At 25.7% G+C, this 15007-nt stretch overlaps 1 protein-coding gene across 1 annotated transcript in view; it reads left to right on the top strand.

Moving 5' to 3' along the window:
• Window positions 1-11317, top strand: part of LOC129963262 (sodium-coupled neutral amino acid transporter 7-like) — a 91337-nt gene extending 80020 nt beyond the window's left edge. Inside the window, exons 4-9 of the mRNA XM_056077506.1 lie at window positions 608-743; window positions 3779-3871; window positions 4079-4136; window positions 5924-6186; window positions 8759-8958; window positions 10363-11317. Of these exons, the coding sequence (XP_055933481.1) occupies window positions 608-743; window positions 3779-3871; window positions 4079-4136; window positions 5924-6186; window positions 8759-8958; window positions 10363-10550 (938 nt within the window). The 3' untranslated portion in view covers window positions 10551-11317. The remainder of the gene's footprint in view (window positions 1-607; window positions 744-3778; window positions 3872-4078; window positions 4137-5923; window positions 6187-8758; window positions 8959-10362) is intronic.
• Window positions 11318-15007: the final 3690 nt, after the last annotated feature.

Here is a 15007-nt window from a genome sequence, read left to right as displayed (position 1 = left end):
TCGTTTGAATTTTACTGTAACAATGAAAAATGCTGTTAAAAATTATGCAAAAAAAAAAATCCTTTATAAAAAAGTAATTAAAATTCAGGAAAAATCTACAGGTTTATTTACATGAAAACTAAACTGATATCATCAAAGACAATCTTTTTAATTTTAAAATGGTTGTAAAATTTTTATGCAATAATGCTTTCAAAAGATTTGCTAAAAATATCAAGATCTACCTTAATTTTTTAAATAGATTTTTAAAGAATTGCTCTGAAGTGTATACTCCCACCTTTCAAGTATATTTGTGCCAAGTTTGAAAACTCTCTCTTAAGTGCAGAATGTCAATTGACATATTCTCCTTTATTAGTAGCAGACAGATAAATATACTTAATAATTTTTTAGGTAAATTATTTTTGTCAAATATCATAACTAAACAAATAATCTATTTTAAAGAAAAATGACACTGATTTTATTTTATATGATTTTGCAATTTTTCTACATTAATGAAATATGACTATTACTATCTTCAAAGATTTACTCAAAATCAGGAATAGGAGATTTTTTAATATGTAAATATTTAAGATTGTAATTATTATATTTTAATTTGTATTTTTCTTTTCAGTATTCCTATCTCTGTTTGAAAACGATTTTTGTACAAAGTGGTATTTAGATAGGAGATTCACTATAACAGTTACAGCTATTTTATGCATTCTTCCTATGTGTTACTTTCAGAGATTGGATTTCTTAAGATATGCCAGGTATCTTTAGTGTTTTATTAACATAACCTTTTATATATTATATAATGGTATTAACTTCATCAATAGAGAGACTAAAGTGCTGAAGAAAAAAAAGATACTATAATGATAATAATAAAATCTTAAATCGAGTATTTTAGTACTTCTCCTGCTGTAGGGATTTATATTTTCATTAACACTGAAATAAGCATTATATAACTGAAATTTTATAAATAAAATTTCTACAATCAATGTATCAATACCTAATGCTGGCCTTCTTATCAAATATTTCAAAATGTAAACTGATATTTTAAAAATAAGATAACTTTCTCAAACCTCAGTGTTCTCAAACTTTTTTGTTAATAATTATTCATTTCATTGCCCTTATTTTTCAATAACTATACAACAGCTAATTAAATGACAGGGTAGTTTTGTATAAGAAATAAATAAAAATCTTAACATATTTGATATCTTTTATTTTTTACAATAAAATTAAAATTAGTTATTGAGGAAAAATTGAAATTGTACTAACAAATTCATTTTTTGAAATTTAGACTTAAGTTTTAGTTTTAGTACTTTTTTTAATAATAAGATGCATAAATACTTTTTTTTATTCTATCTATTGCAAGATTTGATAAATGTTCAAAATTTTCTAGATACCATTACAAATTAAGGTGTTAATGAGAAATTTCAAATAACTTTACTATTTTCTATACTGCCATAAAAAAGAAGTGTGTTATAGTGTATGTATTTGTTTTTGGAAGTTGCTCAAATCATGTAAATATAAATTATATACTTGATTTTTCATCTAAAATGCATCATTTTTAATTTATTTCTGTATGACATATAATTGCTTTAATTGATTAATATAAGATATTTCACATTTTATCTTAGTTATTTTAAATTTTGATTATTTTTTTTTTCTCTCTCTCATATTCTTTAGCAAAAAATTGCTTATTGTATTAATTATACCAGAAATACTTTGAGAGAGTTTATTGTGCAAATAATTAGATAAAATCTGAATTTCTATATTTTCTCATTTTTATTTTTTGAATACCTCTTGTTTTCCAGAGAAAAAAATGTAATCATATGAAGATCTATCTAAATACCTGGAGGGAAAAAATTATAAAATCAGCTTTTAAGAAATAATGCTTAAAGATTGTTAAAACTTGATAGGCTTAGATCGCTGTTATAATCTCCCAAAACAAGATGTTATGGTGAGGCAAAATAAAATCTGAAATATTTTTCTCATTCATCCATCTATTTGGCTGTCTATTCAACTAATAATAGCTGATATGGAAAATTTCACAAACCAGTTCATTCTAAACTTTCTCAAATATTCTTTAATGTATTGAGTTCAAGTTATTTTAAATGCATAACAAGTTGTAAGACATCAAATTCATGTAGTATAGACAAAAACTTTGAGCACATCTGGGATGATGAGCAGAACAGTTTATGTAGATAGATAAGTTTAGAGATAAAGCTATTAGCAAATAGAAAGTCTAATTAAAGGGCAGTGTGTTTGTTCAGACTATAAAGATTCTGATCATATTTAATATGATGATTGTCGACACATATCATCTCAGTTTTGAACAAGACTGTTTCTTTCCAGAAAGTCGAAATAAGGGATAAAAGAGTTATTCAGAATGGGAGAACACCTTTCGGCTATTATTTAAATGTTATGTAGATTTGTGAATGCCATGCTTTGCAATATTTCACCAAAATATCGAATCTCTTCTGTTACCGAACTGCAAAGACTTCTGAAAATACTTGACGTTACACTCTTTTGATAATCTTAGTAGCTCGAAAAAAATACATCATTGAAGTTTAAAGCATAAGTATGAACTTCTCACCACAGTTATATATCGCCTGTTATCCACAATCTACTGCCTACTGTAGTCTGATAATTATCTGAAATATTATTAAGTAATATATCTGAAAATATCTGATTATAACTGTCTAATAGACTGTTATAATCAAAAGAATTCCTGGGTTATTAGCTCCTAACTGATTATTAGGTGTACTTGGAAACCTGGGGCAACAATCAGTTACCATTTCAGAAGAAATTAACATCCAAATGCCTTGTGAATTGGCAAATTCTTAGGGATATTGTAGTTTTTTTATCACATTTCTTGCAATTCTGTTTCTTGTAGATGCTGTTGCTTGTGCAGTGTATTTAAATAGATGCTGTGGCATCAATACAAGTATTTCCTGAACTTCATGATTGTGTTCCTAGCCTAACACTATAGTCTGTTTTTGTTATTTATTAATAATTAACAATATTCATTGATCACAAAGTTCTGCAACACATTCAACATTCTTCTAAGACCTTCTACTTCTTTCCATTGCCATTTGTAAGGAACCTTATAAATTCTCATTTGCAAAATATTGAATTTCATTGTGTAAACTAGTGAAATTTGATTTTGTAATATTTTATTTTGAATATTTGATATTTATTCGAATTATTTCTGTTATTCAGATTTAATTAACATTAAAGTACTTGTATTGTAAAGTATTTTTTGGAAAGAGCATAAAAAAAATGTATTATTGATCATTCAATATGTTTCATTTGGTAATAATATAAGAAAGAATCAACTGTATATGAAAAAGACAAAAACCTTTTTTTAAGCTTTTAAAATATTCTATTTGGCTCTTTCTGTATTAATGTCATTTTCTCACTTTTTTAATTATTATACTTCTCCAAATTTAGAACTTTTATGCTTTATCAGCATAAAATTTCAACAGAGTTATAATAATGTTACATTTTTAATAAGTTTATATTCTTATTTATTTTACATGTCTTGTTACTTTTATGGACGTCAAGAAAGTATTAGAAACTTCCCTATTACAATCTATATTTTAACTTTGTTCTAGTGCATCTATTATTTCATGATGTTCCTTATAACAACTGTAAATAATGACAATAAAAATTTATTTTAAATTTTTTCATGTTATTTGGAGAAGAGTGTAAAATTTTTTTAAAACTTATTTTATTATAAAAAAAATATATCGGCAAGATTGAAATAAAGGTTATTTTAATGATGAACTTTCCTTTTCAGTACTCTAGGCATATTTGCTATGTTGTATCCAGTCTTTCTCACTGTATATGAGTACTATAAGCTTGATATTCGTCCTGGTCATATAAAAATGATGTAAGTTTCACAATGAGTTTCTCTTTTTGTTGTTGTTGTTATTATTTATTTCTTCTTATTATTGATAGAAGGAAATTGATTCCCTCCCCCCACTTTAAATAAGTAATACCAAAATTCAATTAGCAGATGTTTTAATTTAATAAGAACTTTATTATGCAATTATGTGTATCTTTATTATTTTTATTTATTTATTCTTTTTTGCTATAGGCCAGATAGTGCTGTTGAAGTATTTGTTGTCATACCGGTTTTTTCATTTGCATATCAGGTAATATGCTTGTTTCTTTATTTTAATTTATTAAATCTGCATTTGAACCCCCTTAATTTCTGAATACATGAAGTTTTGAATTAATATATCACTCTTTGTTTGTATTAAATAGATAGAAAATAGACGTTAGTAGAAAAAAAAACTTTTCTTAGTTAAAAAATATATATATATTTCAAAGAATTTTCTACTCCATTATTGATTGTTCTATTTCTTTCTCTTTTTTTATTGAGTAGAAAATTAAAGAATTACTTTTTAGATAAATATAAACATTTTGTATTGATTTTCTTAATCAATCTCAACATGTTTGTAATTTTTTTTTAATAAATGTTTTTTTTTTCCCCAAAAGACGATGTACATGTTTTACATGTTAATCAGTATTATGTAATTTATATTCTGGTTTTAAAATAAAATTAATTTTGCATTTCAAATTAGTAATATTACATATTCATCAGTTGAACAATTTCTCTTTTGATTATAAACAATAATATAACACAATAATTGTACATGGTTTTTTAAAATTTTCTATATGTACTATATTTATACATGTTTAATTTAATAAATTACAATTTTGATTTAGTTGAGTAACTGTTGACAAGTGACAACACAAATGATAGTATTGCTACATTGTGCAAGTCACACTGTAAACATGCAGTTAAATTTTCTATGATAAAATTTATAAGTAATAAAATTTTCACTGGAATTGAGAAATATATATATATGTAAGAATTTTTTAAATTAATCTTTTAAAATATAATTAACATAACTTATTGTTTCAGTTGAGTTTCATAAATTTAGAATATTGTATTCATAATTATTTATCTCTTTCATGATTTATTATGACTATTCTCCATTTCAATGTTATAAAAATTTTATTTGTAAATATATTCCTTTTCTACACTTGGATCACTGGCCACATGCACAATTACGCAGCCATTATTCCAGCAATGGTCATTGTCTGAATCTTTATTTTAAAAAATTTAATTTAGAAGTAAAGTTTATTTAGTAAACCAAAAGGTAATCTAAAAGTCCTCTAATGAAATTGTACAAAGATAAGAATTGAAGGTAATAAAATATTGATTTTTCATTCTATGGTAAGAGACTAAAAACTGAATACTAACTTTGATCTTAATCGAAAACCCTAGCTTATTGTAAGTCGTCATCAGTACCATAAATGTGTTAAAGAAAAATATTACTATATAAAATTTTGCAGAGTCTATTATGTAAAAGTAATTTTTTTTTTGAAAACTTTGTACTATTATTGAATTCATTTATTTTTTAAAAGCAATAACAACTTTTCAAATGCTTAAAATTAAATAAATTATCATGTTTTCAATTTTTTTTTTCCTTTTTCAGCCTTTTAATTTTCATCTTGTTTCTATTTTCTCTCTTATTTTCTAAACCAGAATGAATGTCAGTTAATCATAATTTAGAATTGAAATAATTAAAGCTAGTGATGTTTTAAAATAACTAAGCAAAAATAATATTAGACTTTTTTGAAGTGAAATTCAGTTCTTTGAAAAGACATTAATCGCTATAGAATGATAAATTTTATATTATATCTGACAACAATGTACAAAAGGGAAATAAAATTTATTTCAATTTAATAAATCTGATTCTCTTTAATTTCTGAAACATATGAATAAAATTTGAATTATTTTTTTTCACATTTTTCTGGAACTTAACATGTTTAATCTGTAATATTTGTACGTGTTTGCAATAAAAAAAAATTCAAATATGGTCAATTCTTTATTTTTTAAATTTTTTTAATTGTATGTTTACTTTTATAGACTCATGAGATTGTTGTTCCTGTTTATGCTTGCATGAAAAACCGTAATCTCAGAGATTTCACAAAAGCCACATTTTTAGCTATGGGGATTCTTTTCTTCATTTATTGCATCGCCGGAAGTTTTGGTTACATGACATTTGGCAGCCTTATTGCACCTGACATAATGGAACAATATGATGCAACAGATCCAGTAGTACTCGTAGGAATTGGTGCTTTGGTTGTCAAGATGATTACTACTTATCCACAATTAGTCGTCTGTGGAAGGTAATACCAGTTTTCCATCTTTCTTAATGTCATTTTAAGAATAAATCTTTGGCCTTATTGTATATAAATTTAGGTGTTTATTAGTTTTCAGGTATAAATATGTTAAATGCAAATTATAATAATAATTCCTTACAACCTTTTAATAAAATCTGCATGCTGACTTGCCACTTTTTCACTTGCTTTTTGATTACTTAATTTTTTTAACATGCAAAAGTTCACATTTGTGAAATCTTAAAAAAAAAAGAAGGGTGGGTGGGGAAGATATCTATAAAGTAGAAGAAAAATGTTAAATAGAAGACATTGACTTTTTTTTTGTCTAAAAAAATCTGTTTTGATTGTCTTCATAAAAAAATAAAATAGCTCTATAGTTAATATGGACAAGCTGTGGACATACATCTAGCTTTTATCTGGTCCTTGTTGAGCTTGCAAAATTGCTATCCTTTCATTGTCAGAATAAATTGAGAAATGGTATCCAAAATTGCTGTTGTGCATATTCATATCATTGCCAATGTCGGTAATCATTTCAGAAAGAAGTTTCTGAAATTGGAAGTTGATGAAAGCTTGTGTTTGATCAGTCATAGCTCTTGAAATAATTAATAGGCTCAATAATGTCAATTGAACGTGAAATTACAGCTAATTCAGGTATTCGTTTAATTAATACATCGATTCTGATGTTTGTTGGAGAAAATTTGTTAATTTAATTTTTCTTATGGAGTATTAAATTTCTTAAAATAAGTGTTTAACTGTGTAACTATTGTTGCTTGTTTAAAATAGAAATAAAGTGAAATTATTAAAAAAACGCTCTTTTTCAAAAAATCTTCTAATATTCATTTTAATGCTAAAGTTATAGTAATTTTTGATTTGGTTTTAGTTAATTTTATTGAATTTTTAAAGCAAATTCTTATTTGACTTGCATAAGTTCATATTCATAAGGTACGCATGCATTCTTCTCTATTTAAAGAGTTCTGGATATCTTTGAACTAACCTTGGTAGAAGTTCTAGTATCGGCAATTAATTGACAATTATCTTTCTTTCAAACTGTAACTATTTAGAGGATTATCTAATGCAAATATCAAATAAAAATTTTAAATTGTGAAATGTAAATCCATTCATTTGCACTGGATTTTAATTTTATTCTCGATTCCCCCCCCCCCCTTTCTTATTGGAAATTTATTCGAAATTTTGCAGGGGAAATGCCACATAAAATTTAAAAATTGGTACTTTTATGGACACTCTTAATGATTAAACGTTTGTATTACTATACTTTAATTTTTGTATATGTTTATATGGGGATTGTATTGTCATTATAGTATATTTATATAAACATGGGGAATCTATTTATATGTAAGGATATCCACATTAATTGTAATTTAAAAACTGATTTTTAAATTGTTAGTTGGGAAACAATTTGCTAGTTAGTACTCATTTATTTGGAAAAAAATGGTTTAAATGATGTAACAAATCATATTTCACTTTTTCAGCCAATAAATGTAGTTGTTAGAATCAATAAATGTACTTAAAAAAAATTACAATGTCTAAATTTGTATACAGTACATCGATTCTATTAATCATATTTAGTAAAATATTTTTACGATACTAAAAAGAAAAAAGAAAAGAAAACCTTGCCAAAACTGATTTATGAAATGAAAACTGAATTATCAATTTGAATTTCAATTTAGATCAGTCAACAATTTCACGTCCCATAAAAAAAAATATAATGCTTAGATTGTCTTCCTCCAAGTGATCTAAGATGGCTAAAAATATATTCAAAGCTTCATAACTCGTCAGTTTTAGTTGCAGAGGAATGAAATTCTTTTTGCTTAAAATGATAGTGTCTTAAAAATGTTTTGCAAAACGTGATCAGGGGCTGCATTAAAATATTAACTTCATAATTTTTATAGAAATAACTTTATTGGTTGAAACATAAAATATAGTTTTTTTACTTCATTTAGATCTTTTTTTCTATTTGCAATTATATTCCTCTTATGGTTCGGATGTTAAATATTTAACCAAGATTAGAGTTGATATCATGTGTGTATATATATATATATATATAATGTAAAATGCACACTTTGTAACAACATTTCTGATCTTGGTTGTCAAATTAAATTTGAGCTCTTAAATGGACCTACAAATTAAACAAATCAATGTTTTATGACATTTGATTAATCTTTCTGGATTTTTTTAAAACAAAATTTTAGCAGATGCATTTCTTTAAGTTTGAATTTAATATTTTTGCATTTGAACTCACTTGTTGACTTTACCAATCAGAGTTTAATTTTTGCAATTTTATTTCTATAATTTAGAACAAACACATTGTAGAATTTGTAGTTGCATAATTTATGTTTGAAAAACCTTTTTTTTTTTTTTACCATTTGCAATAACTTTTGGAAAAATTGTGTTAAATTATCCACAAAATATTAGTCTTAGTCTGCAAATCTAATGCCTATACATTATGATCAGTCTATATATTGGCAGAAAAAAAAAATAGTTGACATATTTTAGAGAACAGGAATTGTTTTGTTGTTGTCAAATTACATTATTATTATTATTATGATTTTAAATATTATAGGGGAGCCTTGGATGGCTTATACGCAGAATTTGCTCATCTTTCGACTGATCAATTCATTAAAGGAGAATTCAAGAGGAGAATTGTAGTAACATCACTATGGTTTTTTTCAACACTATTATTAGCTGTTTTAGCACCAAATATTGGAGTTGTTATTGAATTGCTTGGATGTTTAGCCTCCGTAAATATATTTATATTTCCAGGTAATTTGTTATTGATTACTGCTTCTTTATGTGCTGATTCTGTTTTACATGAAATTGAATATAAATTCATTCCTGTATTTTTAAATGTTCAGAAATAGTTTTGTATACCAAATTGTTTCAGAAATATTAATAATTTAGTTATATCATTTCTATAACAAGCAATTATTTACACAGAATTTCAGAGTAGAACAAAAAATTTTTGTAATAAAATTAATAAATGTTTTGATTATCATGTGTCATTAAAAATAAATTCTGTGTGATATAATTAATATTTAATTTTTGTACCATTTTTTGCATTCTATATGTTTATTATTGAGACAATTTTAGAATATATATATATAATTGCTTTTATGATCCATTGTTTGGGAACATCTATTCATGAATGATAGATTATTATTAAAATATTTATAGCTCTGTAATATGTACAATTCAAAAATCTATTGTTTGCACATTAGTAACAAATTTGGGCAATTTATGGTCCTGGGCAGTACACATTATAAAGTATCTTTTTATAAACTGGTCAATTTAATTTTACATTTTTCTAATGATTTGCTTAAGGATTATTTTTTTATTTTTATACAATGTTTTTTTTTATTTATTATGACTCATGACTACACTTCATCCACACTTGTTCACAATTATAGCTAAGCAAATGCCTGATGCTTATGAATACTGTAAATAAATGAAAATAATAAAATAGGAACAAAATTGTTTAGACATTTATATTTATGAAAGTGCTACTATTTATCTAATTTATAGAATTTGTATTTTTCACACATTTATTTAATTGGCCAATAGGCTGATAACATTTTTTAATCGGTCTGTTAACAGTTGCTCATCAATTCCCTAATTTGAAAATTCAGCAATTTCTCCATGATGTTATTTGATGCTCTGCTGAACAATATTATGAAGATATCATTGTTTTGTGGCAGAGAATACCAGACCATTTTAGAAGTTATATACTATTTATATCTAAAACAAAATATTGTAAATGCAGTGGAATAAATTGGACTGTTGCAGATTTATTAAGTCAATGAATAGACAACATATTTCTTGAAATGATTTTCATTCTAATAAACAGACAATTGAATTGACTTTAATACTCTAGCTTTGAAGGAAAGCAAATCGTCAATTGTTGTCGTACAGTGTGGAGTAGGGGGGAAAAATTAAAAAATATTGAAACTTGTTCAATGTTTTTTGCAATCAATATATATTAAAAGAAAAAGTTATAATCTTAAATATTTTCTATAGTACTTGGTTATAATATGAGAAAAATAGAGAAAACTCTCAAATTATTATGTGTTTTCAGTATTTGTAAACCTCTATTTGGATTTCCTAAACTTTTCTTAAATTTTCACAATTTGCTTGAAATTTATATTTATTTAATGTTATTTTATTTTCTAGGCTTATGTTTAATTGCTTTAGCAATTCGGGAGGACGAAAACCTAGAAGAATTTAGAAGTCGAGCTAAAGCTTTTGTGGCATGTTTAATGATTATGTTTGGCACCTTTGTTTTTGGTGTAGTTTTCACAAAAGTGATTATATATGATTTGTTGAATAAGACTGGTAAAGTTCCTCATCCCAAATGCTAGTGATACATCTCATCGTAAAATGTATTTGTTCATTGCAATTTTTTGTAACTGTATTTGCAATTAAGTAGCTGGATATTCTTTCTAAGAAAGAAAATGTGTTCACTAGATCTTTTCTACAATGTGCACGAAGCATTAAATGAGAAATTCTTTACTAAAACTCTTCAGTGAGGTGACATTTAATGTTCATAGTAGCATTGGGAATTTCATTCTGTTCCATCAGCCAATGTATTTACAGATGTTTGTTTTAAGACTTTTATATGAGGACTTTTCTTATATTTAGCATTTTATATTTGGCATTACTGATTTCTGCAGTGATGGCAATCTAATAAATGGTAAATTTTAAATAGCTGCTCAACTATACATTTTTTTTTTGCATATTTAAATTTATTACGGCAGATTTTTTTTAGTCACTTTTATTCATTTATAACCTAAAAGTATCTTTGAAATGAAAATGTTCTTGTTATAGTGTTCTGCAATATTTTTGTATATTTTGTGCATCAGTTGTGACATTATTAAGATCTTTTCACAGTGTAAATTTTTCTTACTTTTGGAATTCAAAATATATTTTAATCATGTTTGTGAAGAAAATAATATTAATTATTGTTTTATAATTTGTAAAAGAAATAAGTTTCTGGTATTGCTTAGTCTCTCATGGAATTAAGTTGAAGAATTGAAACTGATTTTGAATTCCATGAATTAAATTTATTTCTGAAATAATGTAGAAAGAAAATTGTTTTTAGAGAATTTCATTTAAAACTGTCTTTCACTGATGAAAGTTAAAAAAAGAAAGAACGTTTTTACAAACTTCAAAACTTGAAACAAAATTGTATAATTAATTTATATAATATCTATTAAAGTTTGAACAATTATGTCTTGATTGTTATTATTTACATTTATGCTTTAATAATAATATGCATTAATAAAGCATTAATGAGTTTTTACATGAATAATAGTTAAAATATAAAATCTCAATAATTTGAATTCAAAAATCTTGATTACATAAAGAAAAAAAAAATGAATCCAATTCATATATAAATCTTATGACTTCGTATACCAACAAAAAATTTTAATGTCTATTAAGCATTTTGATTTAAAACTATAGTAAATATTGTTCTCATCTATAATAATAATTTTTAAAAAATTAAGCCAGGGCTTCCCAAACTGTCGGTCCCAATCCACTGTTGAATCGCTAGTTAAATTGTGGTATCTGGTGAGAAAATCTTGAATGTTTGTCTTTTCATAACTTGCAAAAATATGATATGGACTTAAATTCTCATCAAATCACATTATAAGAAAACAACAGCAACAAAAAAGAGTGTAATGATCAAACAATGGATTTATCAGCTCAGACCCCTTCCATGTAGCCAGAAACTCCTTTTTTTAATGAATATTCAATTCAGTTTATAAAAGCATTCATTTCAAAGTGGTTCATTGCCATTTTAAATATTTATATTTTATAATACATTCAAATCTTGCTTAACAAACACCCCCTATAAAGATCAATTTGCATAATAAGCAAAATAAAAGGGGGGGGGAAAGATTCTTAGCGAATGAGGTTTTGCAAAATGAGTGACAAGGAGACATCATGTTGCCACAGGTAGGAGTGGCCTGAATTTGGTTTGGAGCACTTATTCAAAGAGAATTTCTGTTAAGAATCAAAATGTGACTCTTGGGGTTTGAGCAAGTGCCTGTGAAACCTTAATTGATGAGATTATGGCTCTGACCAAGATTATGGGCTAGAGCTCCGCAGTAATGATTGATGAGCTTGTAGAATGATAAGGACAGAATTACCAAAGACTTTATGGAATGCTTTCTGTGTTGCAGTTAAATAGTTTCAGATGAGATTTGGTCAAGAGTGAGAAAGAAACAATCTCTCCAATGAAATGAAGGACATACTAAAAGTATGTTGAATTATTACATTGTTCATTGAGATGGAATGCCCTAATCAGGCATTAGCTTTCCATGTTAAATCATTTAATAAAAATGTTGCAGCTCATTTTCACCAAAGACAAAACTAAACCAGATAACCAGACTTTCTTTTGAAAAAAAACAGCATGCATTATATATATAATAATTAACATTATTACAGATGTGATTTTTTCCCCCTTGGAATGAAACACATTCTCCTATTTTATTGGATTCCTAAACATAAATTGTTTTGCATTGCAACTAAGATTCGAAAGCGTATTATGCTCGCTAAACAAAATTTCATCATAAGTGTTTTTTTGTACTGAAAGGTTCTTTTCAGTCTATAAAATCACCTTCAGAATAAACACATGCTGTTCATATCAAAAATAATAATAATAATTGCTATGAGGATGATGTGGGTCATTATGAATTCGATTTTTAAAAATCGAAGTGCAATATTCGAAAGTGCGGTAACTCCTACTTTAAGAATTTCCAACTGAGAAAATCTTCTCCTCCCCCTCCCTCTTTTCCAAAATATGCTGAAATTATACATTTCGAAAATTATTTAAGAAATATTCACAAACATTTTACTGTTTTTTATCAACTTTCTTCAATATCTCCATGGTGCAGTAGCTAATAAACTTTTAAAATAAAAACTGTGCAGTACTGATTTATTAATTTGATCCTACACTTAAAAATTGCCCTTTTTAAATGGCAAGTTTGGCATTCAATTTTTTTCAAAATTCATTTCTTTCTCACAGTAAAACCTCTTTAATGTTCCATTATTCCTCAATCAATATCAGTGTTAAGCTTTAAAAGTAATAATAATAATCTTTATAATTTTGCTGCTATTCAAATTCATGTTGGCTAAAAGCACTGGAGGAAAAATTTTCGGAAATATGAGTGGGAAATATAAATTTGATATTGGAATCCGAAATCAAAAATTTTGACAAAATTAGCAGTTTGTATGTAAAATTATAATTTGAGCATTTCTTTATTATTGCCCTTAAAATGAAAGGAGGGGGGGGACCAAGAAAAATGACAATAATAACGTAACCACTTTAATATCTATCGTAATAAAATGTTCTGACCATATTGGCACTTAGTTATAACTAATCATGTGGATTACATTTGTATTAGATACTACATAATAATTAAAAGAATTTTTAATAATCACCCAAGAAATGTTTTTGTATAAGATTATTATAATTATTTCATTTTTAATTATTTTGAAACATTAAATTTAATTTTGTGCGAAATTTTAAACTTAGTAATATTTTAACAATCATTAGAAAATTTCTCTAAAAATGTAGATCTACACCATTGCACTATACACTAAAGTCAACGGAATATTACATTTTGAGTCGAGATTGGTTAGCACGCCCTTATCAATACGCCGATTCAAATCTTTGAACCACAAATTAAAGATTGTTATTTTCGCCTGATTTAAAGGAAGGAGCTCTTTGTATCGTAAAAATACCTTTTTAAATTTTAAGACTCGGTATAGTTGGAGGTATTTCACATATGTCTATTTGAAATACTGGACACTTATAAATTAATAGTTGTAAACAAGTATCATTGAAATCTTTCGTAACTAAATGTACAGATTTTTTTCACTTTATTTTTCGTAATTTTCTTTTTGTATGTATGTGTAAAATTTTTTTATTCAAATCTGATTTATATGAATAAGAAGTTTAATGGTATTACCTTATACTGGAAGCTTTCAGAAGACTTTATAGTCGTTTTTTGTGATATAACATAAGCATGTCAGAAGATGCCATGACAAATATACACAAATTTTTTTTCTTAATCCCACCTAAATTATTCGAATTTTTATACGGAGCTAAATGGTAGTGAGAATTCTACTAATAATAAGGATGAATGTGTGTGTTCGTGCTCTACAGGCTATCTGTTTGGCCTACACCTACTGAATTTGGCACATATATATTTTGCAGAATGGGAGTTTGCATCTCCAAGTGATTGATTTAAATTTTTAATTAGAATTAAATTCACCGAACTTAAAGCCTAATTCATTAAAAATTAAGCACAATTTTGATGTTTTTCCACAATAACATCCGATATTATTTTAGTATTAAAATAATTTTTTGCTTCATTTTAAAATTTTAAAAAATTATCTTTTCAATGATATTTATTTTGTTTTATGATTTTTTTTTTTCAATTTTAGAGGGTGTAAATGTCTACCTCAAAGATTTTTTTAAAAAATTTAATTAAAATTTTAATTGACTAGCTTAATCAGAATTCTGCATTTTTTTCGCCATAACATCCAAAAATTTTTATATCATTTCAAAAAATTTTATGATATCAATTTAATAAACGTGCGAATTTTTGCTGAAGTTTGGCATTTTTTATTTATTTATTGCTTAATTTCCTAGAATAAATTATGATAAGCTGTTGTTTTGGAGTTCAAACCATTTCCATTGTCTCATCAGTTATCGGATCGGGAGATTTTCTTTTATTGTCGAAAATTAAAGAAAGTTTCTATTTAATATCGGAAATGAAGTTATAATACGCGAAATTCATAAGATAGA

This window comes from Argiope bruennichi, chromosome 3 (genome assembly GCF_947563725.1).
Source record: "Argiope bruennichi chromosome 3, qqArgBrue1.1, whole genome shotgun sequence".
Classification (NCBI taxonomy): Eukaryota; Metazoa; Arthropoda; class Arachnida; order Araneae; family Araneidae; genus Argiope; species Argiope bruennichi.
Note: the sequence above shows the minus strand (reverse complement) of the source record. Positions and strands in the feature narration are given on the sequence as shown.